This window comes from Anguilla anguilla, chromosome 1, assembly GCF_013347855.1.
Source record: "Anguilla anguilla isolate fAngAng1 chromosome 1, fAngAng1.pri, whole genome shotgun sequence".
NCBI classification, from domain to species: domain Eukaryota; kingdom Metazoa; phylum Chordata; class Actinopteri; order Anguilliformes; family Anguillidae; genus Anguilla; species Anguilla anguilla.
In genome coordinates, this window is record NC_049201.1 from 9,167,740 (window position 1) to 9,195,131 (window position 27,392).

At 47.7% G+C, this 27,392-nt stretch overlaps 1 protein-coding gene across 6 annotated transcripts in view; it reads right to left on the reverse strand.

Moving 5' to 3' along the window:
• Positions 1-24,625, reverse strand: part of trim9 (tripartite motif containing 9) — a 38,727-nt gene extending 14,102 nt beyond the window's left edge. For 5 of the 6 annotated variants that reach the window (XM_035415080.1, XM_035415052.1, XM_035415071.1 and 2 more), the window contains exons 1-3: positions 23,662-24,498; positions 9,139-9,234; positions 7,299-7,421 (exon numbers count right to left, since the gene is read on the reverse strand). In XM_035415080.1, coding sequence (XP_035270971.1) covers positions 7,299-7,421; positions 9,139-9,234; positions 23,662-24,498 — 1,056 coding nt within the window. Of the gene's footprint in view, positions 1-7,298; positions 7,422-9,138; positions 9,235-23,661 lie in introns of all 6 variants that reach the window. The other variant, XM_035415033.1, reaches the window with a different exon arrangement.
• Between the last annotated feature and the right edge of the window lie 2,767 nt (positions 24,626-27,392).

Consider the following 27,392-nt stretch of genomic DNA (forward strand, 5'->3'; position numbering starts at 1 on the left):
CAGGGGGGTTTGAGTTCACCACACCTCGGTGTCCCCCCCCCCCCCCCCCCCCCGCCCCCCCGCCCCCGGTCCTGCTCTGTGGTGCAGTGTCAGCGATGGGTCGTCCCATCCCTGCAGTGGCCTGGCCCCGGTCCAGAATACTGCTCTGGATGCCGAATAAATCCCCCCTACCCCCAACACGGCACGCTGCGCCCCCCCCCATCCGAAAAAAGGCCTGTTTCAGCTTTTCGGACATTTGGTCTGAAATCTCAAACCAGAAAGAGGTAAGAGGGGGGAAAAAAAACGTACAAAAGAAAATGTAACACCCCTGTTCACGAACCAAGCTGATATCAGCCGAATGTGACGAGAACATTAATCCAGTCTTTAAAAGGGCTTGTCGGCAGAAATTCATTCCAATGCGGTTTTACGGTTCAGCAAAAGCGATCAGGGGACAGAGAAACTTGATAGAACAAGGCGCTGGCACTGTTCAATATCTATATCTGTACCTGGACTCATTCACAGGCAGCTGGATACTGAATCTGACAGGGATTTCAGGAGTGTGGTCTTTCTCTTCAGGGAGGAAGGCGATAATTCGGCTCTCGAGCTGCACAAAGAGCCCATCTCTCTCCGTCAGGCTGTGTTATTAACGACTTGTTAATGATCAAGACAAACAGAGCGACCGCGAAGCGGAGAGAGAGAGAGAGAGAGAGAGAGAGAGAGATCATAAGGAGGGAGGAAAGGGAATCAGAGAGACGTGGAGAGAGATGGAGCGAGGAAGGAGGGAAGAGGCAGAGAGAGCAGTGTGTGCGTGCGTGTGTGTGTGTGTGTGTGTGTGTGCGTGCGTGTGTGTGTGCGTGCGTGTGTGTGTGCGTGTATGAGTGTGCGTGTATGTGTGTGTGTGCGTGTATGTGTGCGTGCGTGCGCGCATGTGCTGTGCGTGCATGCCTGTGCGTGAGTGTGTGTATGTGTGGGCACGTGTGTGTGTGTGTGTGTGTGTGTACGAGCGTGCGTGCGTGTGCTGTGCGTGCGTGCGTGCGTGCATGCCTGTGCGTGTGTGTGTGTATGTGTGGGAGTGTGTGTGTGTGTGTGCGTGTGTGTGTGTGTGTGTGTGCATGCCAGCGTGGCACTGCGGCACTGCTGGCTCCAGCCAGCTGCCTGGCTCCTCGGCGGTGTGGGCCCGGGTCCAGACAGCACCATCACCGGCCTGACAGGCAGCGTTTATAGCACAGCCAGCTGCACCGCATCCAGCACCGAGCATCACAGCATGACCTCAACACTGCCCTCAGAGAGGACGAGAGAGAGGGAGAGATAAAGAGGGGTATTCAAAGGGGCAGAGAAGGAGGGAAAGAGAAAGACAGATAGTTAGATAGAGGGAGAGAGAGAATGAGGTATAAAGAGAGACCAATAAAATGAGACAGAGGGATATGCAGATCAAGACAGAAAGGGAGAGTAATGGAAAGAACCATACAGGCAGAAGCAGAGAGGAGAGAGGGAAGAGGGGGAGAACATGGCACCATCCAAACCACTCCTTCCACTGCAGGCTTTTCCCAGAATAAGAAGCTCTGTGCCGCTGGATTCCTGCCCAGCAGCCCCAGGGCTCTTGGTTTGCACTTCATGTTGGCAGAAGGCTGCTTTCCATTGTCTCTGTTGCTAGCAACACCAGCTAGGTGCCATTTGGACCCTGTTCCCTTCTCCTGTCGGACTAATGACCCCACAAACCTGACAAACCACCCGATTGTGCAAAAATCCACGGTTGAAATTGTAAAAAGGTGTTAGGAAAGCCACCATTCATATGCTGACAATGGGTACCCACTACACTCCACAGTGGTCTGGATATCACAGTGAACTTAACCGTAGGATGTCTATTTTAAAACGCACAAGCGCTTTTCATTGCTATTTGTGGAAATAACTAACCCTAAGGGCACGCATGAAGGATCCAAAAGGGACAATCACTACATTACCCATCATTCTTTACATAAACAAGGATAAGCATATGTGTGTTTAAAAATAGGTGTGGCCTACAGTTAAGTTCACTGTGTGGTTCCAAATCACAATTTTACAGAGATCCAGACCCACTGTGTGGTTGAAAATCAGGATTTTATGGAGATCCTGGCCCACGGTGGGATGTAGTGGGTACCCATTTTCAGCATAAGAAGGTGGATTTCATAACACCTTTTTCACTGTTTTAATCATGGATTGCTTGACAATTGGGTGGATTAATTAATAAGTCAAAACCTTTGGGGTCATTAGCAAAGCATCACTCAAAGGGCTCCCCTGCTGGTGGGAGGAGAGGGGTGCAATCAGGAGAGGATGAGAGATAAAAGAGGAAGAGACTATGTGCAGGCAGAAACAACACAGTCCAAATTGAAGGGGTGAGAGAGAAAGAGTGATGGAAACAGAGCTAGAGAGAACTAGAAGAGAGAGAGAAAGAGAGCAAGAGAGAGAGAGTTCCAAAAATAGAAAGGAGATACAGTAGCTATGATGAGTCCACTGAGAGTGCAGGAGAAGGGAGCACAAAGATAATCATGATTTTTGTGCTGGACTGAAGAACCGTGATAATTAGATCATAGAGCTGTAAGCAGGGAAACAAGAGAGGGAAACTAAGCACTTACAAACAACCAAACACACCGAATAGAACCTCCACAACCACCTCTATTGCCAGAGACCAGGTCTTCCACCGTCTCCACCTCCTCACTGCACAAGACCTTCATAGCCATGACTTCCTCACCAAATACAACTCCCCACAGCCACCTCCGCTCGCAGAGACCACCTCCTTCTCACAAAACAAAACCTCCAGAGCCTCCGTTTACTCACTAAGCAAAACCTCCACCATCACCACCTCCTCTCTAATCAACACCACGTCCACAGGCACTAAACAAAACCTCCACCATCACCACCTCTTCTCTAAACAACACCACCTCCACAGGCACTAAGCAAAACCTCCACCATCACCACCTCCTCTCTAAACAACACCACCTCCACAGGCACTAAACAAAACCTCCACCATCACAAATTCCTCTCTAAACAACACCACCTCCACAGGCACTAAGCAAAACCTCCACCATCACCAATTCCTCTCTAAACAACACCACCTCCACAGGCACTAAACAAAACCTCCACCGTCACAAATTCCTCTCTAAACAACACCACCTCCACAGGCACTAAACAAAACCTCCACCGGCACCACCTCCTCTCTAAACAACACCACCTCCACAGGCACTAAACAAAACCTCCACTGTCACAAATTCCTCTCTAAACAACACCACCTCCACGGGCACTAAGAAAAACCTCCACCATCACCACTTCCTCTCTAAACAACACCTCCTCCACAGGCACTACTTCCTACTTCCTCCTCACTAAACAGAGCCACCCACAGAAGCCCCAATGGTGGATCCGGAATCATACTGATCACATGACCAGTGATGCAAAGCTTTAGTTCTGATATTTCATTCAGCAACATCTCCACGGGTAGGCCGTTTGGTTGGTCGTCCCGGGCGACCATTCACACAGTTCCAGCGAGAGGCAGCCATGAGGGGCGGGGCCTGGCGCAGCGGGGGGGGGGGGGGGGGTTGGGTTGCCATAGGGGATAATACGCCTCGCCCCCCTCCGGGTTGCGCTACCTGCTGCGGACGGAGAACGGAACGGGAAGCAAGCAGAGATCGACGAGGACCTTCGATAAGGCGCACTAATGAGTACTAAACACAGAGAGAGAAAACAGCAACACCATACGCCGCTTTTATCAAAGGGCCTGAAGAACTGCCAACCGGGCGTACGCACGCGGACCCGCAACACTTTCCCCATCCCGAGCGCCTAATAAACATTAACGGCCGTTTCCGTGCACATCCCGGGTTCTGTAATTATTCGGCACGCTTACATCTCCCGCACCGGCGGGAAGGGAAGCGTTTTTTTTTTTCATCGCGATAAAGCGCTCGGGCCGATGGCGGTAACGGTCTCTGTGGAGGAGGGATATTCACAGGGGACGCGCGGCGGAAGAGAGGGACTGAAATACAATGGAGCGCACGCAGAGAGACGCAGGATCTCGATTTGGGGACTATAAATAGTGTCGCACCGCCGCTGCCCCCCCCCCCCCCCCCACACACACACCCCAAATTAAGGAGGCAGGCTGAGCATCGCTCGAGGACGTGGTTGTGGTGTGACAGGACATGGAGGCACTGTTTAAGACCACAGAGGTACGTGAGGAGACTTCACACTGGGTGTCCCACTGCTTAGACCTCAGAAAGAAAGGGGGGGGGGGGGGGGGTTCAGCAAGGCTGGAGAAAAAAATCTCTCCAATCCTCTACGCCAACGTTCATCTCAAACCATAAAAACTGAGCACCTGACCTGACCTACATAGAACAGCGCTATCACTCTGGATCACATGGGACTGGGTTCAGTCCTCAGTCTTATCCCAGCAATCCAGGACCTGGGCACATGCAGAATGACCATTTTTTTGTAGCAACAGGGTGCCGGTGGGCGGGGTTACAAGAGCACGGCTGTCCGTCAGAGATAATACAACTGATAACTGAGGAGTGATGACGAGAACAGGAGGGAAGCAGGGAAAGAGTGGAGACAGAGCGTCTGAGGGAGGGGCTGTCTCATTAAAGTCATCATTAAAGCTTCACGAGCACTCTCACACACGCACGCACTCACACACGCACGCACGCACACATACACACACACGCACGCACGCACACACACACACAGACAGACACAGACACACACAACACTCTCACACACACGCACGCATGCACACTCACACACACGCACACATACAGACAGACACAGACACACACAACACTCTCACACACACACGCACACACACACAATCACACACACACAGACACACACAACACTCTCACACACGCACGCAGACACACAATCACACATAAACACGCACACACACAATCACACATACACACACAGACGCCCACACAGGCATGTATGCACACATACACGCGTACACACACACACAATCACACATACACACATGCACACACACACAGACGCCCACACAGGCATGTATGCACACATACACATGCACACACACACACACACACACGCACACACACGCACACACACATGCAGGCATGCACACACACACGCATGCATGCACACACACACACAATCACACAGACACACACACACATACATACACCACCATGAAAATCTGAACCTGCACCACACATTAAAAATGCAATGAGGATGAACACACACGGGTTTCTGTGATTTTATGTGATACCCTATAAAAAACACTTATTTGTTCACACTGAAGGCCACTCTGCTTCCATAGCCTCGCAAAAGCTCGCAACGTCTCCGGTCACCATGGAGACCGGGCCTCTGTCGTCACAGGTCTCCACTCAGAAACCACAGGAGAGGAGCAGTTTGGGAATAAGAGCTCTGCATCTACGAAGGCCAATAAGACTAAAGTACGTGAGCTGCGCTCATTAAAACGGATGCAAAGGTACTAAAATTAATAAATCATAATTGCGTGATGCTAATAATGCATGAGTTGGTTTAAAGGCATTCCCCATGCTCCTCAGTGTAAAAGCAGTGTTAATTAATCAATGTGATAACTCATAAATTATGTAATTTAGCATCACATCTAGAAGCAGATCGTACACATACAGTACATATACGCCTCAGCCAATAAGCCCACGCCACTGATCTCCATTGCTATGACGACGCAGCCGCACGCCGATCCGTGCAACTGTTCCGTTTCCTCTGAGGCGCTCTCCAGCAGAAGACTTCCTGTAGCCAGCATGTGGACGCATCGCTCTCTCATCACCAGATTCCTGGCCGTCTCCCATGGGCGAGGCAAGCACCCACGGCAAGTGAGAAAGTAAAAAGAGCTACTGTACCTCCCATTTCTGTGATAATTATTGGTAAGGGGGGGGGGGGTGGGGGTGGGGAGGGCATTAACTTAAATTTAAATTGAATCTAATATCAGTGTGCAAGGCAGCGCTGCCCAACTCTGTTTCTTCGAGATCTACCGTCCTCCAGGTTTTCACATCAACCCTAATTTGGCACATCTGTTTCTACCAATTAGCAGCTCAATGAGATGTCTAGCTGTTGAATGAGGCGTGCCTTATTTGGGTTGGAGTGAAATCCTGCAGGACGGTAGATCTCCGGGAACAGGGCTGGGCAGGCCTGGTGTAAGGGATATGGGGCCCTCAGTGTCATTACACAAAATCCGACACGGAAGACCCACCCCTCCACTTCAGATGAACTTCCAATTACTATCATGCTTTCATGAGTCTGCAGTGACCAGTGCAGCGATATCTGGGAATGACTGTCAAGTGTTTGGGAAGCGCAGCGAACAGACTTAATGAGGACAAGGGGGAATTTCCACGAACGAACCGGAACAGTTACTTGGATCTTCTTTAAAGATCACAATCTTTAAACTTGGACACTCGCTCGTAATGGCTCAAATTGGAGAAGACGCAGTTTGTCTGCGAGAACTTTGTAAAGGGCGTTTCACGCTGGGTCCTGGGCTGAAACTGTGCCCGATTTAAATTAGACACCTGTCTCCTGCAGCTCTCTCTCTTTCGCTGGCCTCTAACGTGGTGGAGGAGAGGAGGTGCTTTCTTTTGTGCGTGTGCGTATGTGTATGTGTGTGTCTGTGTGCTTACCTGCGTGTGCGTGATTGGATGTGTGTGTGTGTGTGTGTGTGTGTGTGTGTGTGTATGTGTGTGTGTGTGTGTGTGTGTGTGTGTGTATGTGTGTATGTGTGTGTGTGTGTGTGTGTGTGTGTCTTAACAGCGCTTGTGTGAAACCTTAATTCCTCCGACCAATCAAGTGTGAAATTACATGAAGAACACCATGTATATTTCCTTCTCCTCCTCCTCCTCCTCCTCCTCCTGCCGTTTGCTTTGTTGAGCTGGAGGAGAAACGGGCGATTTCCATTTCGACTCCTAAATAAAGCATGCAGTGCCCACACACACAACAGCGGGTCTCCAAACTAAAGAGGTGTGGAATAATCAGCCATGCAGTCAGCGCTAAGCAACCCCAGATATGGCTGGGAGCTGCTGGAAAATGCCTTGCCCCTGTCTCTCTGTGGCTCACAGGTCTGAATCACTGGGAGAGCCCATTACTTCACCGAGACACTTTAATGTTTTACACTTTAAAACTGAAACACCGTACCAATAATGAGCACTATTTGTCCTCCTGTTCCCCACACCTTATTAAAAACCAGAACTCAAACCGGCTGGCTTTGTCTTAAATAGAATGGCTGCAGAATGATTATCAGGGCGGCACTATATTCCCTAAGCCCCGCCCCCAGTGCACAGATGACAGACAGCTGAGGGGGCGGGGCCACTCACCTTCAGCTTGTGCTCGTGCTCCTTGTTGACGCGGGACAGGAGCTGGGCCTTGCGGCGGTTGAGGGCGTCGATGAGGGCATCGCACTGTGCCACCAGGCAGGCCTCGAACTCCACCCCGTTCTCCTGCAGGCACGCAGAGGGGCACAGGGGCTCAAAATGGCCGCCGCCACAGTTGCACACAGACAAACAGGAAGCCAGGCTGACCGACACTCGCTGAGAGACAGAGGGACAAACGGCGTGGGAGATGGACATGGACTGGGAGCGAGGAGGATTAGAGCACAGACAGGCAGAGAGAGTGACAGCACATACAGACAGAGAGAGTGACAGCACAGACAGGCAGAGAGAGCGACAGCACAGACAGAGAGAACAACAGCACATACAGGCAGAGAGAGCAACAGCACAGACAGAGAGAACAACAGCACATACAGGCAGAGAGAGCAACAGCACAGACAGGCAGAGAGAGCAACATCACAGACAGGCAGAGAGAGCGACTGCACAGACAGGCAGCAAGAGCGACTGCACAGACAGACCGAGAGCACAACAGCCCACAGAGATAGAACAGCACAGACAGACAGCAAGAGCGACAGCACAGACAAGCAGAGACAGTGACAGCACAGAGAGAGAGAACAACAGCACAGACAGGCAGAGAGAGCGACAGCACAGACAGCCATACAAAAAAGAAAAACTAGAGTAGACAGGAGACCACAAAGAAGAGCTGGCCTCCATGTGAAGACCATCCAACTGAGATGATACTGGAAACCTTACCAGTGACATAATAACATCTCATTAGACCAGTTATGCAACAAAGGCTGCAAACCACAGTCACTTTATCGTCTGATCACCAGGCAGGGCTTGATTCAAATGGTCATGCAGACGGCTAACATTCTGGATGTAAGTCACTGCAGACCAATGGGAGAAGTCCTTTCATGATTTTGGTCCGATTATGGGCGTAGATCAGTCAGTAACTCAGTCAATGGAAGTTATGAGCGCCAGAAGCTAGCCTGATGCTAATGTGAAAAGCCTACACGGGTGATGTTTTCCCTCTCGGTGAATGACAATGAGTTTAGGAATAAGTTTTTAGCTCTGGGAGTGAAAATGATGAAATGACTGTGAGTCTGCAATACTTCAAGGTGTGTGGGGGCAGAAAGAGGAAAATAAGAGAATGTTTCATGTGCAGGGAGTGGAATAGAGCACCCCCTCTTCTCTTTCCTCCTCTTCTCTTTTCTTCTCTTCCCTCCACAGCACTCCTTCTCCTCTCGTAAGAACCTCACCTTCAATGTTCCCCTCCCTGACATCACTAAGGGCCTTCCTGGAGCGTCTGCCGGCTGCATGGCAACAGCACCATGGCAACACAGCCGCCGAGCTGCGCATCCCTACCAGTGTACTTGAGTGTGCCTCCACACAGTTGATAAGGGAAAAAGCAATAAAGTAAACCAGAAACCCTAAATGACCCCTTCTCCCTTCCTCCCTGCACAGTGGAGGGCTTGCTCTACAGCACCCCCTGCTGATCATTTTATGATCCCGGGCCATGATGTGCAAATGCCTCTGCCATTGGGGCCAGTTCATAATGGAATTATTACTTAGAATCGATAGGGAAGGGAAAAAGTACCCACCTGCCAAAATTGTGTGGAGTAGTTTGTGAAGATGTTATTACACTACACTGTCTCATATGTATAAGATAATTGAACCAAAAAAGGGGGGTTGTTTGATTTTCCCTGAACAGTACCTCATCGAGGATGGGGATATTGAGAAAGGGGGATGGGGTAAGGGTGGGGTTGGGGGGGCGGGGCTCTGTGGAAGGAGGGTGGTAGGGGGCGGGACTCGTGCTACTGTACAGTACCTGAATGTGCTGCACCATGTTCCTGAGCTGCACCAGGAACTCCTTGGCCTCTGTGGCTCGGTCCGAAAGAATGTTGAGAGCCTGCGATAGCTGACCCTAAAAAAACACGAGACGGGGCAGAGAGAGAACATCAGGTCCGTTAGGCAACTGCTCCTACAACTGAGTAACGAGTGAGGCAGGAAGAACGAACGGTAACGGTGCGTGCTGCCGGGTAGATCCCAGTTATTAATGAGCACACCTCAAATTCAGCAAACGGGGGAATACAAGGTTTTCACTGCCTTCACTCTTTATGCATATGAAACAGCAGAATGAAATCGGCCCATTAATCATATAAATATAAATATATATATTAAATATATAACTAAAAAAAATTTTCAGGAGTACTGCCCAGATGAGTGCATCATCCCTAGGCATGCAGATGGAGGCTGCCTGTTACGGTTTTAACTGTCAGGATTGCATTGTTTCGGGGCCAATTCCAGGTCCTGCTCCATCCCACGGTGATGGCACTCGTTGGGTAGCGGAGGCTCAGAGATCCTCGCACTTCAGCGCCAATCGCCCACGCCTCAATCGCGGCAGACAGCCTCCCGACCGACACCCGATAACTCCCGCAAAACGTGACCCGCCAAAACACGTGGCCTGCTTCCCCTGGCAGAGTCCCCCCCCCGACCCCCCCCCCCCGCTTTTCCGGGCAGGCCTCGCGGTGCTCGCGGTTTTCACCGCTCCACCCACACCGCGGGAAGCCGTACCGCCGTACTGAAGCCGTTTTAGATCTAGAGAAGCGATTTCAGTTTAAACTGGAGATTTCCCACTACGGATCAGTGGGTGAGTGGAATACTCAAAGCACACCTCCGCACCTGTACCCTGGCCAACCGCCAGTGCCGTAACGCGTCCTCTACACAGCATCTGCCTGTAATTTTAATACACATTTGCCCACAATGGAAATGTTTCACAGCATTTATTTGGAGGTAGTGAGCATGGGAATGTGTACCCAGTCAATTAGGACAGTCGTTTAACTCTAACCCCGTTCCCTAACCATCCTCTTACATCATGGTCTAAGTACCTTGCTTAAGGGTACAATTGCAGTGGCCTACCTGGGAATCAAAATGACAACCTTGGTGTTGCCAGCACAGTCCCCTAACCACTATACTACATGTCATATTTAGAACAAGTATGTGAAAGGTCATGGGAAGCTTTTTAAAACAGGAAGGGTTGGAAAGGGGGAGGGGGGTTGGGTTGTGTGAACACGTGTCATTGGACACACAGCAAAATGGTGGGAACAAAATCTGCGCTCACCCCATTCGCTGGGAAACCCTGTTGGAATCAGCGGACCAGAAGCAACCCAGCGGAGGGTTGTATTAACATTGGGAAAGGTTAAGCGGAAAGACAGTGTCCGCTTTGCCGGGTCAGAAAACAGCTGACCCGGGGGGGGGGGGTGGCGCTCCAGTCTACTGTAATGGGAAGGGTGTAAAAACAGCCTGTCGCATCCCCCCCATCTCTCGCCCAGCTGCTCAGCAACTCAACAGGGAGGAAGGTGACGAGACAGGAAATGGAAGGCCGCTGACCTCGGGCCTGGGAAACCATGACAGCTGCTGTTTCTAAGGCAACAGCAGAGGATCATGGGGGAAAAAAATAACAGTCCTCAAACAGTCAGGCAGCAGGTTCCCACAGCATCAGCGCTGGAACCCCTTTCACCCTCAGTACACAGTGGGCTTCGGTCTGGTTTCACAATCAAAGATGAAACCCTTTTAATTACACATAGGACACTCCTGTTTTAATTTAATTCCGTTATTCATTATCATCATGTTATTAACTTTTAATCAGTTATCTTTCTTTTTTTTGTTCCTTGTACTTCTAAAGTATTCTAGGTAATATCTAAATCAATTATTCATTTAACCAGAACAAATGAAACTCACCGAATGAGTATGATTCCCCATGTATCTCTCCCCAGATTAAACTTTCTTTTCAGACAGTTAAATGATTGATTAATGGCACCGATTCGCCAGATATCTAGCTCAACTGGTGTCCCAGGTTTAAATCAGTACTGATTAGAGGAAAGGAATGAAAACCAGCAGTACTGTCCTCAAGAGCCAGATCTGAGTATCTCTGCTCTAGCTGATCAGGAAGGTCAACTCCTCCGGGAAACATGGTGAAGAAATGTATTCTACACATCTATGACAATGCATACATATCAAAACAAGGTCAGATCAGATATCAGATATTTTAAATATTCAACAATTCGGGTGTATTCTATGCATTTGATCAGCTACAGTGACAACTACGGATGGAAGAAGCTTCATTTAAGCCATCGTTTGTGCCATGTATTTCAATTACCCAGTGCCTGGAACCTTCAAAGTAAAATTTAAGTATGTTCATAAATGCGTATCCACTAGCAGAGGCAGATCTAGTGGAATGAAGGCCGAGAGAAAAGCTTTGTCAATTAGATTTTATTACTGGGTTACACTTTGAGGATGTAGCTACACCAGCTGAGCATTAATTCTAATGCAAACACACAAATTTCAGGAGGAGCCTGGGATGTCCTAGTCACGGGGCAATCAGCTCAGTAATTAAACGGACGAGAACACGTGCTGGTGATGAATAATTCAGTCGAGGCTCTTGGCCATTTTGCTTTTCATCCCGCCCCCCCCCTCCCCCCCTCCCTCTCCCCTGCAGTCAAGCAATGAAGCTAGTCTGTCACAGGGAGAATGCATCCGCAGATGGAATTTCCACCGATAACAGGGGATTCTCCAGGAACCACCACGGCGAATTCAGATTCAAAGGCTGTTACAAAGTCTCACGGCAGTAGACCGCGTCGCGTACCATGAAGGTACGGACGGGTGTGATGTGAGGGCGTACTGGCAGCAGTCACCTGACTGAGGTTACACACATGCTGACAGCCCAACACACTCACTGCCTTCTTCCCCCATCAGCATGTCACTCTGCTTCTCTCACACCGGTTTTTTTCTTTTTCTTTTTTTCATTTGGGAGGGACTCTGTGTTCCTGTTTTCCTATCGCCTCTGGATTCCGAAACAGACCTTTTTTGTTCCAGGACACTCTGTGCTGCTTGAAATGCGAGGTCTGAGGAATGGTGTCAGTCTTCTGATGAATGTCATCAGCGTTTTTCGCAGCTCAGCAGAGAGAACCTGGCAAACAGCGAGGCCTCATCTGTCAGAAGAGCGTCTGAAATGGCATCCTGGGAAAAAAACTCATATCCATTGGCTCACGCAGATTACTCATGAATCAGGAGCGAAAAAGCCCACCATGACTTCTCAATTCTTCAACCCACAAACTTGAACAAACATCAGAGGACGGGACAGGAAGGTGGGGATAAAATATGGACTTTCCTTCTTTGTATGCCTACTCAACCGTTTCAGGTGTGAAGTGACACTGATGGACTTGGTTGCCGTTTAGGGGGGAAGGCTCTTGTTCAGAACTTCAAAACTTGAATCCACCTACGACTGAAGATCTACAAGCGCTGGCAGTTTCATGGATTCAAACATAAAAGAAAATTGATGTCCTTTTCCCCTCCCGGGCGTTTTCCAGATCATCGCTATCATCATGGAGTAAAAATATCAGTATGTGAGACTGGAGATTTACTTGCGCGTTAAAAGATTCTTGAAAGGTGGGACAGCAGTGACAGGAATGTCAATAATATAGAGGTAACCGAAGCATTCTACTCCGGTCAGATACACAGTTAAAGGTTTCTCATTATCTCCAGTGAGAGTGTCACACAGCATTAATCTCAGCCAATCAGAGCCATGGCAGGGCTTCTATTGGACTCTACAGCCTGGGTTTTCAGCCTGGGATTTCAGCAGGGGGTCTGTGGGCCACTGGGGGTCTTTGAAGGAACTGCAGGGGGTGCCTGGCCAGACTTGATGTGCAATGACTACATTAAGATGAGGGAAAATATTACAAAATATAGAACCTTTTCAAAAATATAACCCTTTTTAACTTATGATTGGTCTTCCCCTTGATGCTTTTGAGCCTGAGTGGGGGTCCCGGGATCGGGAAAGGTTGAAAACCCCTGCTCTGGAGGGACAGAGAATACAAATTATTTTCAGCTAAGCCACAGTTTTGAGCCAGGCAGGCATGTTGTGTGCAGATAGGACTTAAACCCGGAATGAAATCAGAATGAAACTCGCTCTAAGAAGCCTGAACCCACAGTTGGATGCATTTCCACAGGAAGCCAGGATGCTGAAGACCTTAGCAGGGAGTTCCCCTGCTGCGGGAGTGGGTAATTACAGTAGCATGTCTTAAGAAACCCCAAACAGGTGGCGATACCCACGGATATGAAGATGAAGTGCCCCCCCCCCCCCCAAGCGCAGCACCTGCGCAGCTCCCCCCCCCCCCCCCCCCCCCCCCCCCCCCCCCCCCCGCAGACCCGCGCAGTGGGCCCCCGCTTCTGCTGCCGCACTCAGTTCACTCTGCGCCAGGAGCAGCCGTGGGAGCGCGGCGCTCGCATTCCTCAGAGAGAGATCATCGCCGCCTTTCGGCTCCCGCGCCGACAGGAAGTCACAGAGGAAGCGCTCCTGCGGGGGAAAACGCCGCCGATAACCGGGGTTCTCTCGCAACAGACGCGCTGCGAATTTATTTTAAGGCACGAGCATACTGCTTTTTACGGACAGAGCTGCCGTTGTCGATGCTTCCTTCTGACATTTCGTAGTATGGAAAGCTTATTTCAGTGGTGCTTTACTTTCAGTTATGATCATGCTTAATCCACTCGTAAATGACTTATAGACACTTACTGCAGCTTATGATCATAAAAGTACTTAAATTGGACACCATGATATCCTGCCCAGCAAATGCAAGTACGCATTCATCACGCTGAATATGACCTAATTAAGCCTTAGTCACCAAACCCAGAATGACAGCCCACGAACAAGTAATAATTTAAAAACTTTACTTTTAATGATAGTTTTTATTGCTGTTAAACTGGCAAACTTGTGATAAACTGGCAAACACAGTGATTTCATGAATAAGCCCCAGAATTGAAGGCCACAAGATCAGTGGAAGTTGGCAGGCACTCTACATTGCCCTCTTGTTTCTTTCCAGATCTCTCTCTCTCCCTCTCTCTCTCTCTCTCTCTCATTACGTTTACACAGTTAATCTTTTTACACGCCACACTATCACACCACTAACGAAGTGTAATCAAACTGCGAGTCTCTGGTGTGGTGCTTAAGTAGTGTTGATCACGCACTGCTCATTGAGCCAGCCATCTGATCCCACGTCATGACATCAGTGTCACTCACACGCCCTCTCCTGATTTGACCCCGATTTACTAGGGTAAGGGGGGGGGGGGGGGGGGGGGGGGGAGGACGCAACGGACAAATGGTCAATTGGGGGGATGGTAATTTAGGTTCGGATACACCGCTACCAGAAACCGCAGACGATGTTCCACATGCCAATTCAAGAGATTTGTCCTGTGGGGCCACCAGTAGCTGACCCAGGGCTGACGCTAAGCACGGCTAAGGGATTGGTTAGTACAGTACCTGGCTCTTTATGGGCCGATAGGGGGACGACATTCACTCAATACAGCCACCTAATCATCCCTCAGTACAACTGACTTAATAGTTCCCTCCCAGCATAGGAGTTGTCACAAAATGGCTGCCGTGCATCATCCAAGTGGGTGCCACACATTGGTGACAGTTGAGGTAAGGCACAACATGAATGCAAATTATTTATTACCGTTATCCATTATTGACCACTTAAAATGTCTGATAGAAAGTTTCTAAATTAATAAATGCCCCAGAACAAATCTCTCAGAAAATGGCTTGGGATCTATCTTCACTGTAACCCATAGAATGCCTTCATTTTACAGATCACTGGTTGAGAATGCATTGTTCTTATCGTTTCATCATTTAGTTGTTATGCATGTAGTTTCATCCTGGTCCTCTCGCATCCACCAGTATAAACAAATCCCACTAGGAAAACTACAAAAGCAATTAATGTAGAATGTCAAAATGACATTGTTAATTAAATTGTGTTTACCAATCATTGAAATTTAATGAGACTTGGGCTTTAAAACAGAGATGCACAATTCATAATTTAAACATTTACCCTAGAAACCAAACACTCAAGATCCATTGTGATCTCATCTTCATGACTCCCTTCCAGTTGAGCTATGGCTTCACTGACATGGCTGACAGTTGTGGAGGCAATTTCATATTCGCACAGCACTTCTGGACACAAAAGAAAGCCAACTGACACTGAATCCCATTATCCCACACTAGGGAAAGAAAGCGTGGGAATCCCACGGAGTGTGTCTGATTTGTCTGGGGTTTCTTTTTTTTATTTGTAGGAAAGAAAATCAGCCAAACTACAACTACGCTTCCATCCTCTTTTCAAAACGAGACCAGCTTAAGTCCGTTAAGTGCTTAAATTCCACATTAAGGAGCAGAATCGAGACGTTGAGCGCGCATCGCAACCAGAGTGCCGTTCCCCCTCCCTGGCCCCGCTGCGGAAGATCCCATCGGCAGCGCGCCGCGTCGATGCGCACAGAGAGAGATCAAACGCGCAGAGCTATGAAAGAGCAAGAGCCTGCAGCTGGGGGCGCGCCAAAGGCACTCTCCCGTTTTCCAAATTCCCTAATTTGCCAAAGCTCAAACACACACCGGCTGGCAGGGACCGAGACCTGAGACAGAGGAACACTGCCTTTGCTGTCAAAGTCCAGACACATTCGTATTTATCGATCTCATCTCACAGTGACTGGGGGGGGGGGATTTAATTATACTTTTTTCGCAACATAGCTACATTTTCTAAAATGTTACGTCCCACGTTAATTAACTCGGCTTAATTGTCACCGAGCAAATAAACAAGTGACCTCGATTCGGTTGACGGGGTTTACAATACTTTTCACTCTGACATTTACAAAATGTTCCAGATCTAAGGGGGGGGGAATGGGGGGAGGGGATTCATCACGCAGAGCATCTTACACTTTTCTTTTCTTTTACGATGCACAGAGCCTGAATAGAGTCTGAACAAAGAATGGGTGCACAGCCTCCATGGCACCATTGTGCACATACGAGAGGGCACCGCGAAGAGAGGCAATGCCTAATTATAGCGTCGGCAGAACGCTTCTATTTCTGTGCCTGTCTCTCGGTCTAAATTGACATTTCAAAGTGAAATTCATTATCCGCGAGTTTAGTGCCGGTCGAGCCACCTCCGGAGATGGCCGCCGCATGTTGATTTTTTTAATTGCCTTGAAGCCTTGCCAGTTTACTCGAACGTTATCAGAATGCGAGCGAGCGAGCAGGAAGGGGGAAAAGCGGGGCATTCGGAGAGCCCCCGTCACTACTATCTAACCGCAGAGCTGGAGCCAGCCTGGCTGGCTTCGTTTAGGTTACCGATAGTTTTTTTAATCTTCCGTTTTAGCGGGGTTTTACCTGCTCAACCTGCTAGCATCATCGGCGCTGGCCAACTATCACCCGAGCTGGAGAGGAAGTCATAAAGCACCATAACTACATTTATTCTGCCTCACTGGATGCTAAAAAAAATAATACACTCTGGGAAGCAGTGGAAGGAGAAAGGAACCTGCTGCCAATGCAGACCGCAGCAAGAGCAGACAGCAGTAGACAGACGCAGTAGACCGAAGTAATGGACGGACTGAGGAAGTCTATTTTTTCCCTGAAACTGCGGTCCTGGACAGCAGCTGAAGTCAGTTGTCTTGACCTGGGCAGGTCTCGGTATGATGTCACGTGCAGCAGCTGTGGCTGGGGGGGGGGGGGGGGGGGGGGGCTTGGGGGGGGGCTTGGGGGGGGGGGGGGTGAGGGGGGGGCGGGGGTAATGCAATGGAAAAGCAATTGCTCTATATCGGGTCAGCTTTGACTCAAGCACACGCTTGCCTGGGTCCTCATTCATCAAGTGTAGCCATGCACAAATTTTTACTTACATTTCCAAACAATTTGTGTGATTTGTCAACATAGTGGCGGCGTGAAAATGCTCATGTGCGCGTGTGGACACACACACATACACATACACACACGCACACACGCACGCACACACAAACTCAAGACCAGGCATATAAAAATGTGGTTGAAAAATGATACTGCATTATTTCTTGACAGTTGTTCCAGGGAATTGAACTTTTACAACAAGCTGCTTTTCACACACAATTCAATTCATTGTGCCAACAGGAAGAAATGTATTATCCCATCTGTAAATACATTTTAATAACCGACTGAATAGGGATATTTCCAGCAGTTTCAACCATCTTAAGGAAGGAAATATGTTCCTATGAATGTTCCTTCTCAACCCTTTAACCAATATATTATGTACAGTACAATGTTCATTTATGGATTACCAAACGCATAAATAAGCTAAATAAGTAAAATAAACTATTTGCTTCAATCATCTCCATGAGCACATACTGGTTCCACTAATGATATCTATGAAATAGACTGTGTAAATATTGCAATATTAGTAGATAAGATACAATCTAGTTCACAGAGGAAGTGAAAGTAAATTTGACTGCTGTAGGCTAGTACAGTCAAATCTTATGATTTGTTAAGAAAATGAGTCCAATCGGGGGTGCGGTAGAAAAACTTTACTTTTATGCTTAGGTGCGATGACTGGCAGTTTGAGTTACTAGTCTCCATCTTCAGATTAAACTATTGCTGTTGTAATACGCGAGCATCTGAAATGGCGGCACTAAATTACAATTTCATTTCTGAGCTAATTTTCCTTGTCACACCGCTAAAACCGCCAAACAAAGCATTTAAAACTTCCTAATTATCTTACGCAACAATCTTCAGTTCCAGTTTCACAGACATTCACTTTCATTCGTTTTTACTGCGGGGGCACAGTATTTCGTAGCGAAATGCATTATGCATTAAAATTAATGGAATATGCTGCTCATATATAGCTGAACACAGGCAGACGCACTTAGCCACGCGTGAGTTCTCCACCAGTCGAGATTCATCAATAAAACCCCCCGGAAATGCAGATTCAATTAATTCCAATTGTCTCCAAAACTCCAAAATGTCCACATCTGTGCTGGAGGACTAATGAAGCCCTAATTCTACACAGCAGATAAATGAGGGCTGAGATACAGGATGTAGCTGTGAGCAGCCAGGCTTCACCCCCCCCCCCCCCCCCCAAGGCTTCACCCCCCCCCCAACCCCCGCCCCCCAGATTGCTGATAGGAGACCAATGGCAGCCCCAAGCTGTGCATTCTTGGGGGCTGCGGGGGAGATCGGAGAAATCGCTGACATGGTTGCCTACCGCCCCCACTGCCGCCCTGTCTCGGAGTGACTTTCCGTTGGTTGCCATGGAAGCAAGGACGTTCATGCCCTTCCCATTCAGAGAAGAATCTCAGCTTGGAGGAAAAAGAAAAAGGAAAAAAAAAAAAAACATACGCTTGATATGCACATCTTTGCTCACATCCATCTCCATCCCCCCCCCCCCCCCCCCCCCCCCCCCCCCCCCCTCGCCACAACCCCTTGGATGAACATGACATAATGGGGCTCGGGGGTGATTGCATTTCAGGGAATCTGAAATTGGAAATTGGACGGCATTTCCATTGCTGAGAAAGACCCAAAAGAGAACGCAGAAATATTAGCGTCCTCCGCAACACATCCACGTTCCTCATCCCGCCATGCGACTGAAACCCCGCATGAACTAAAACATCCCGCCAGCTTCAAGCCAGAAAAGAAATCTGCAAGTCACTGTGCTTGGTCTGAAATTTTCAATCAGTCAAGTGCTGGCAGGCTGCTGTACTTATGCATGCAGCAGGCAACTGTGAACGACAAAGGCGTTTGCATCCACATTCGATAAAGAGGCAGTGGTACGTGGTAATCTAAATCCCCTAATCTCAAAGCTCCAGGACATTAGGGAGGGAGCATTTTGACAAATGGCACCTCATGCAAAAAGCTTGGCCCAGGGACACCAGAATGAACTTGAGCAAGAGTCGGAAAGGCATTCCTTCGTCGCCTACGTCGCCGTCGCCATCGGTCGTCGGTCCGTGATTGAGTGAAATACATGCCCCAGGGGGACCTCGGCACTGCTAATGCTCCAGCACAAATTATGAGTTATGGAAGGAATAAACCGTGAGAAGAAGTAAACGTTTGTTTACTTTTGAAGGAAACGCTGCGTTTCCTTCAAAAGTAAACGAAGGCACGCTATGCTAATAGCTGTGTAGCAGCGAAAGGTATTGTTGCTGCTGCTACCCTTGGGTGAGTGACACACTTTCGCAAGCTCTTTAATTTGCTCGGCAGGTAATTGAGAACCCCGGTTAGCGGCCAAAGCCTTCTCTCCTCATCTCCCAGCCAATTACCTGATATACTCAGGCAGCCCTGGCTCCTTGGGCAGTGGCCTTTGACCCTGGATTTAATTGGTGGGATAAGCAGGGACACAGCTATGGAGCTCGCTGTACAGAATGCTACAGGTATTAAGAGTTACGGAGGACCAGATGGGGCCTGGCCTGCATTATTACAGTATTAGTGTGTGTTTCAGGGCTACAATATGCTGTCTGGATATAGCCTGACACTGAGCTATGGTACAACAGAGTCTCCTCTTTTTATAACCAAATACTTTTTAGTTTGTCCTTTACCTATATTTAATAAAATGTAATTTAAAAACCGCAATGTACATTCAATTATTGCTCTGATGTTATGCAAAACACATTGAAAAATGGCCATAAAAATGTAGTTTCTTGTTTTATTCTTTCCAAAAAAGAATTTGCATCCAGATGATCCTGGAAAGTCCAAGAAGAAAAAAAAATCCAAAGATTAATAGGAAAAGAGAAGGCCTCTGGGAGTACTAAATGGACAAGGAAATCAGAGGACGCGATGCAGAGGGTGGTCAGTCAGCAGCTGGGGAAGAAGCTGACTGTAATGAAACCACTGCATGTGGCCTGGCATCGCAGCACTTCAATCAAGGATGTGTACTGGCTCCCCGTGAAGGCAAATTCCTACATTTTCAGGCTAATATTAAGAAAATCAAAACCGATGAACCAATCAGGGAAGTTTCTGGCAGAATTGCAAATATATAGGAACGGGCTGCTGGATTCTATTTCCTGTTTTCAAAAACGTTGCGACGCGCGTACAACATCATTCTGCGACGTGGTTTTTTGACGGAGTTCACAGTCTCCAGAAGTACAGCGTCAGGATTAAGAGAGATGTAAGGACGTGGAATCGACCCCACGTCGCGTGCCTGACACGGGTCATCAGGTACATGACGCAGCGCTCCCTGGAACCGCGGTGAAGCCGGGACTGCAGGGGTGTGATATCCCACTCATTACCGCCAGGCCACGGCACATTACTCTCACCATAAACACCCTGGGAACACACCGATTAGCATTAGAGACAGAGCGCTCCATTGTGCTGGAATGGCCGTTCGCTGGGCAACACAATTTATTTAACCCCAATGATCTTACTCTTTACCGTCGTGCTCTGTACAAAAAACAATGGATCAGCCGACTTGATAATGGACTCCTCGGCATAATGGAATCATGAAATAAAACAAGAGGACATTTTTCACTGGAGCCAAAAAAAAAAAAAAACATGTTACAAGACTTGTAGTTGTACTTGAAATGTATCAAGGCGATGGCCAATCATTATTAATGAAACAGGGGTTGATAGTACTAGATTAACAGGTTGCAGGGAACACTTGCAGAGCACAGAACCACCGATAACATACATTTAATACATGCAATGGTTCCTTAAACACCTGAAACTTCTACATTCTTGTAAACTCCAAAGGAGAAAATTAACCACAGGAGATGCGTACGGAGATGCGTACGGCAATGTGTGGCTTTCCCCACACTGACGCAGTCAGCCCCATGAGCAGAGCAGAACAGCGCAGATCGTCTACACGGGCGAACCACGGCCCGTGGACGCGGCACTGCGGAGGCGGCGTCGGCGGTAATCTTGGACGCCCTCTCGCTTCCCGTCTCGCTTTGGCGGCTCTCCCGCGGCCCCAGGAATGTCTGCCGGGTTCGAAAGCTGCCGGCCCGCCGCCGCCCCGCCGGCTAGCCTGCCCTGGCCGCGTCCATCTGCTCAGCTTCCTCCGCACAGCAGCTCCGGATGACAGGGCGCCCCGGCAGCCAGGCAGACAGACAGACAGACAGAACAGCCTCTCTAGCGGGCGCTATGGAAACGCGTGGAGAAGCAGGCGGAACCACAGAAGCTCCACGCAGGCCGGCCCCCTGCCACGTTTGAGCAGCGCTTTTTTTTTTACGCATTAAAACGCCCCCGGCCACAGGCGTGCGAAAGGACCTTGCGTGCGTTCCTAGTTCCGAGTCGCTTTGAAAGCAAAATGGCCTCTCGCGTTGAATCTCTCAACACATGCACAACACATCAGTACCATCTATCGTGTCTATTTGTGTTATGTCTAGAAACTCCAGGTCAAATTAAAATAAGAATTCAGATTAACCTTTAGATAACGCACTTATCGGGCTGTCCATGGCACAATATCTGCCTGGTGACCATGCCTAAGCCCCTGTGCTAATTGCATGGTGCAGCTGTGGAACCCAAGTCCCCGAACAGGGGGCGAAACACAACGTAGCTATATTTGGAGTTGTCCGGATCCACTGTGTCATCACCCACTTGGTGCTGAGAGAGCGATGAGGTGTGGGCCGTCCTCACGGGCAGGAGAGATTAATGGCACAGAAGGGCTGGAGCTTAATCTGCCCTCTGAAATGCGCTCCCCAGGGGCCAACCAAGACTGAAGCCCCGCATAACGTCCACACAAACCACGCTGACATCTGGGTCACGCAAACTGCATTTAAATACCAACATTCTGATCTTCCGGACGGCGCCTTGCGCTTCCAAAAAAAGAAGAAAAGTTTGCATTGGTCTGTCTCTTTTTTTTTGGTCAGAATAGGCATCTTGAATGACAGAAAAACAACAGAAGGCAGGGGTGGAGTGCAGTCTTTTTTTCAAGCAAGGTTTAAAAGCATGAACACTGCATGTTCAATTAACCCTTTGAGGTGGAAAGATCAAGATCACAAACATGTGATTACAATGCTCTTAACTGAACATTCTAATTCTGATGTAAAATTCGCCACTGGTAACTGAAAGCAATGAAGTTCTAGAACACTGACTTAGAACTATTAAAAAAGACATTCCAAAAGACCAACTCTTCAACGAGTTAAACATGAAGAGCTGAAGAGCCTTCCACATTAAACTGAGAATGGCAGACTCTGAGAAATTGATCCTGGATTACGTTTGGGGGGTTTTGCGATCAGTTGTCCACTAAGGGACTGGGGCGCAGCTGTCGCAGTAGGCTGTGTCAGTGCCCACTATAGGGACCTGACCTATGGCTTTGCTGATCTTTGAAGCACTTTGGGCTGCCGTTACGCCAAGGAGGAAGACAAAGAACCAGCTCTCCATGCCTTCTCCATGGTAACACAGTTTAGGGCTTTATTCAAAGGGAGGTTTTTTTTGCGTCCTGCTGAATTTTGAGCCAATCTGCAAGGCGAGTCCTACTAAACACACGCACACAAAATGGACACGGACTGCACCACGTCTGTGATTCCACCGCTGTGGAGAATCCCAACACTCTACAAGTCAAACTGAGGGGGGCCACCAACAGGAGAGGACAATGGCTTGTGAAGCTATTTGCAGCTGCATTTGTACAGTCCAACCCACTGTGAAATTTCACGTGTGTGCTTCATGTTCACGTTACATGAACCATAGTTTAATGTCCAGAACAACGAGCTAATAAAATAACCAGATGTTCCAAGCAACTCAACAGAATTGCAACCAAGACATAGGAAAGCAGTGCAGGACCCTTCGTACCGGCTAAAAACAGAGCACGCCATTTTATGAATGCTTAATTAAAAGCCAAAGGACACGTAGATGTACATGGTCTGTTTTAATCCTAAAATAGACTGTCTTTGGCTAAGATTAAGAGTATCTGAGTTGATTTCTCTCACGCTAAGAACAGCACAGTAAATCATGCTGCTTGGCACAGATGGCCCATAGTCTCACTGTCTCAGTAGCTGTGGCTTATTACGCACGAGAAGCAACTGTCCCTCCGGCATCTCAGTAGCAAATGTCGATAGAAGTTGATGTCGCACTTGCTTAGTCACAGGCAACAAATAACTGCTTAAAAAGTGTGTATTTATATATAAACATTAACAGAAAATGATGTGTTAATGCTGACAGTGATGCTATTTCTGCCTCTTTAAAGTCCAATATCCTATCATTTACGGTTGTAACATGACTAAGATAAACGTTTATTTCCAGGGGAATAATTAGGGCACACACTAACACATTTTAGGGGTCGATTACCCTCGGTGCCAATGCGTAAAACACCGTCAACAAAGAGGATTTACAGCAAAGAAGATAAAGTGATTTAAATCTATTAGCTAAACCAGTACAGAAGTCACTTTAGATGCCATGCAAGAATGAATTTCGTTTAAACGGTAACAGTTACACCAATTAAATATCTGTTAGCGCATACAGAAATACACATTAACCGGCGAAATTGTGTGTACTTACAACGAAATATCCGTGATAATGTCAAGCTAGATAGGCCATCATAATAATGACAGCTGCTTTTAAACAGTAAAAGGCTAACGTTACCTTATGAAGTTTCCACATGGCTCCGAGAGCTTTGACTTCATGCGTGGAGTGCTTGCCCTCCTCTAAACATTGGTAGCACACGGGCATTTTACACTGCACACAGTACATGCTCAGGTTCTCCAGTTCGTGTTCTGTACAGGTAGAGATTTTCCGAGGACTAGTCCGGCGGCTTATCCGGCCTTGTGCCGGCGGAACCAAGCGATGCTTTGCAAGCGGACCCCGGGGAGGGTGACATCGCAAGCGACATGGATCACAATAGAACACGTCGCACTGCTCGCACATAACCGTAGCTTCCTTTGGACTCTTCTCGCAAAGCTGACACTTGAGCGCGGCCGCTTTGCTCTGCTGGTACCTGTCGACCACCCCTTCCAGCACCCGGTTCTTGGGGAAACCGCGGAGCCCCCGGTCGTCCAGGATGAGGCTGCGATGGCACTGCGGGCAGGTGATGCAGGAGTTGCGGGGGATAGGGGGTAAGGAGCCGGGGTGTTGAAGCAAGTGGTGTTGGGAAGGGGGAGGAGGGACGGCAGGGGGGAAGACCCGCACCCCATTCGGGGATTTCTGGCAAGGGGTGGTCGGGGCACTAGCGAAGCCCCCGTATGAGCCATAGCCGCTGTCCGCCTCACTGTACAAGCTCATTTTATCCAAATCAAGGTAATCATAGTCGGAGACCCCCGAGCCAGAAGCCCGGCTGCTCTGCGGAGACTCAGCATCGGGGGTCTGGACTAAAATATTCCGAGCACAAGCCAAGCAAATATTGTGAGAGCAAGGCAGAATAATCGGCTCCCGGAAAAAAGATCCACAGACGGGACATTTTAATTCTTCTTCCATTTCATCCATATGTGATGCTTTTGGTGGTGCCTCGATTCTCCGACTGATATATGCGCGCAAGTAAGGCTACCCGGTCGCGGAATTCGGTGATAAGATCTCCCTCCGTCACTATCCGCCTAGGCAATAGCGAGGATGTCAAATCGGAGGTTTTATGTGAAGCAATCTAAACCATCACCGCGCCTGGTCCAACCAATGGGAGAGCTTTTCTTAATATGCCGGTAGATTCACTTGGCTCTCATTGGACAATGCAACTGTCAGTATTGTTGGTGAAAAGTAGCCGACTAACCAATTATTAGCCTTGCGCGAGGTCATGAGTCAGATAACTTCTAACAGTCTGAAATATGGATTAAACGACATGCTATCATTTGATATTTTAATTTTACACTTAATATTGAAAATGGAATTGATTATTTCCATAAGACAGGAAACTAAATGAATTTGTGCAAATAAAATAATAAGTCACAATTATGTTCTAGAACATCAAATTAACTTATGAACTCATAGCAAAAAGAATATAACAATAATAGTAATAATAATAATTACTGATGTAACAGGCAATTTCAGAATATTACAGAATTTCTAAGAATTCCATTTAAACAGATGAAATTGAACATAAAGGATAAAGTCGAAAAACTTCTCTTTTTGCTGTATTTTCAATTTTTCTGGTGGACAGGAATATTGATCGGCAGTGTTACAAGTTTCCTTGCCTCTTGCTTTTGCCGAAGTAAGCTGTTGTTGAATTTATGAATTTTTGAGATTATAAAAAAAATCCATGTTTGGTCAATAAAGACGTGAAATAAAGCCTCCTCCATCTGTCCGAACCCACCTCCTCCACCCCCTTCTTTTTTGGAAATGCTGCCTTATCCCAACTTCTTTCATCTCTAAAATAACAGACACAAATCAGGTTTCATAATATATTCTTTCATGGCCCTACTCTTAACATACAGTGTTTTGGTAGCTTTGACGACATGTATAGGTTCACTTATTTCTCACATGTGACAAGCAAGTTCAAGGGCTCCTCTCTCATAAAGAAATTGAATAATGTTGGAAATCTTTTTTTTTTTTTCAGTGAGAGATTAAACAGAGGTAGTGTTCAACTGTGTTTGGTTCAACATTTGTTGAAGCTTGTGACATAAGGTGCATTTCAATCATCGCTACAGCTGGCTATGATAACAGTGTATTTCGTAAAAGATATGTGAATGTCTTTGGCTCCTGATATGAAATGAACTGGGCATAGACTCAAAAGGGAATATGAAAAAGAGCATTTGTGTAGCATGTTTCTCACAGGGCACACACATCATGAAAAAAAAGAGAGCTGTCAAAGACAAGCAAGTATTTTTGGCAGATTGGTTCTTGAGTTAGCTACCTGTCATTCTCATGCATGTAACCATCTCAGTCACAGAGGGATTCAACAGGGAAACATGCCCAGTTGTGAAATGACCATTCAGGACAGCAGGAGAATTATAATAAATATGGGTTTGAATGAATGGTGACTGTTACCCCAGGTTCACTTCAGGAGTCACAGGTGTGATAAACAGGTGAGGCCTGACAGTGTGGGACTACCGTTCACAACTGTCAACCCGTCAGTGACAGAATCCAAGATGGTGGGTGGCTCAATTCCACCCCTTAGCGGATTGACCATTGGATTCCGTTACCACTTCTCTTTAATTGTGACTCAAAATTAAAGGCAACAGTAATTCACACACAGTTAATTTAGTTAAATAGTTGATTTATTTCAACACTCTCTCTTTCAGATAATTAACACCATTGAATAATTTCAGTGTAAAATGAAATAATAGAATATGCGGGACCAAAAAACGAGCTGAAATTTTAGTAATTACGCGCTGTTTAAGATATGTGCGGATAATGATCTAGATTAAAAATGCAAATAACCTAAACCGTTTATTCAAGGAGCGTTCTTCCGCGTGGCTTCATTTACATGGGAGACAAAAAGCGTTATTTTTGAGATGCGGTTGACAGTTAACAGGACAGCGATAAGCTGCGCGCGAGCTGCTCGTTGCGGGAGCGCGTATAGTTTTTTCCTCCGTGTCTCGATGCTGGATTCGCACCTAGCTTTTTGGCCAGTCCTTTACATGTCCAGTGTCATCCCCTCTGCTGTCTTCTGCCAGAACTATAATCACCCAGCAAAAAAAAAAAAAAAGATTTTTCAAAGATACCTCCCTGGAGATATCCCACCTTTAGAGCAATCCCTAAGAGCATTATCAGGAGCCTATAAGCTGCTATACAGTGGCCCCTATTGAAGTAGGCCGACGGTAGCCTACAAGTAATACACAAATGCTGTATAAGTAAGACATAACCAATAAAATGATATTCTGTTGAGCCCTGTCTTCAATAAGAAGCCTGAGGTGAATCCTTCACGAATGAAAAACTAATTATGTAAAGTTACATCAGAGGGAAGGATGGTCTCAGATCTTCAGAAACGGATTAGCATGTGAACCGAAAACAAGTTCAAATTACGCATTTCACGCTGCCCTGATGTTTGCACAGCGAAATGTTCAGTGTTGATCAACTGTGATAGCGAACATGAAATTAACTGTGTTACAGTGTAATTAACAGCGCAACTTTTACTGTGTGTTAATTCTCAGTGAGAAAGAGGGAGGGAGTGGTGATGCAGCGTTGTGGGTGTGTGCGACGCAAGGCGTGTATGCTTTGCGTTGTATAGTACAGTCACACAGACACACACGACGCCAACCTGTGATTCACCGGGCTTGTTTTTATTTCAGTGGCTAAGAACCTCATAAGCATTCCGGTCAGGTTTCATCTCTTAGCTCTGTGTTTGCTGGAAAGCCCTCTGAACAGAAACCTATTTTTTTGTGTGTCTGGAGAGAGAGAGACACACACACACACACACACACACACACACACACACACACACACACACA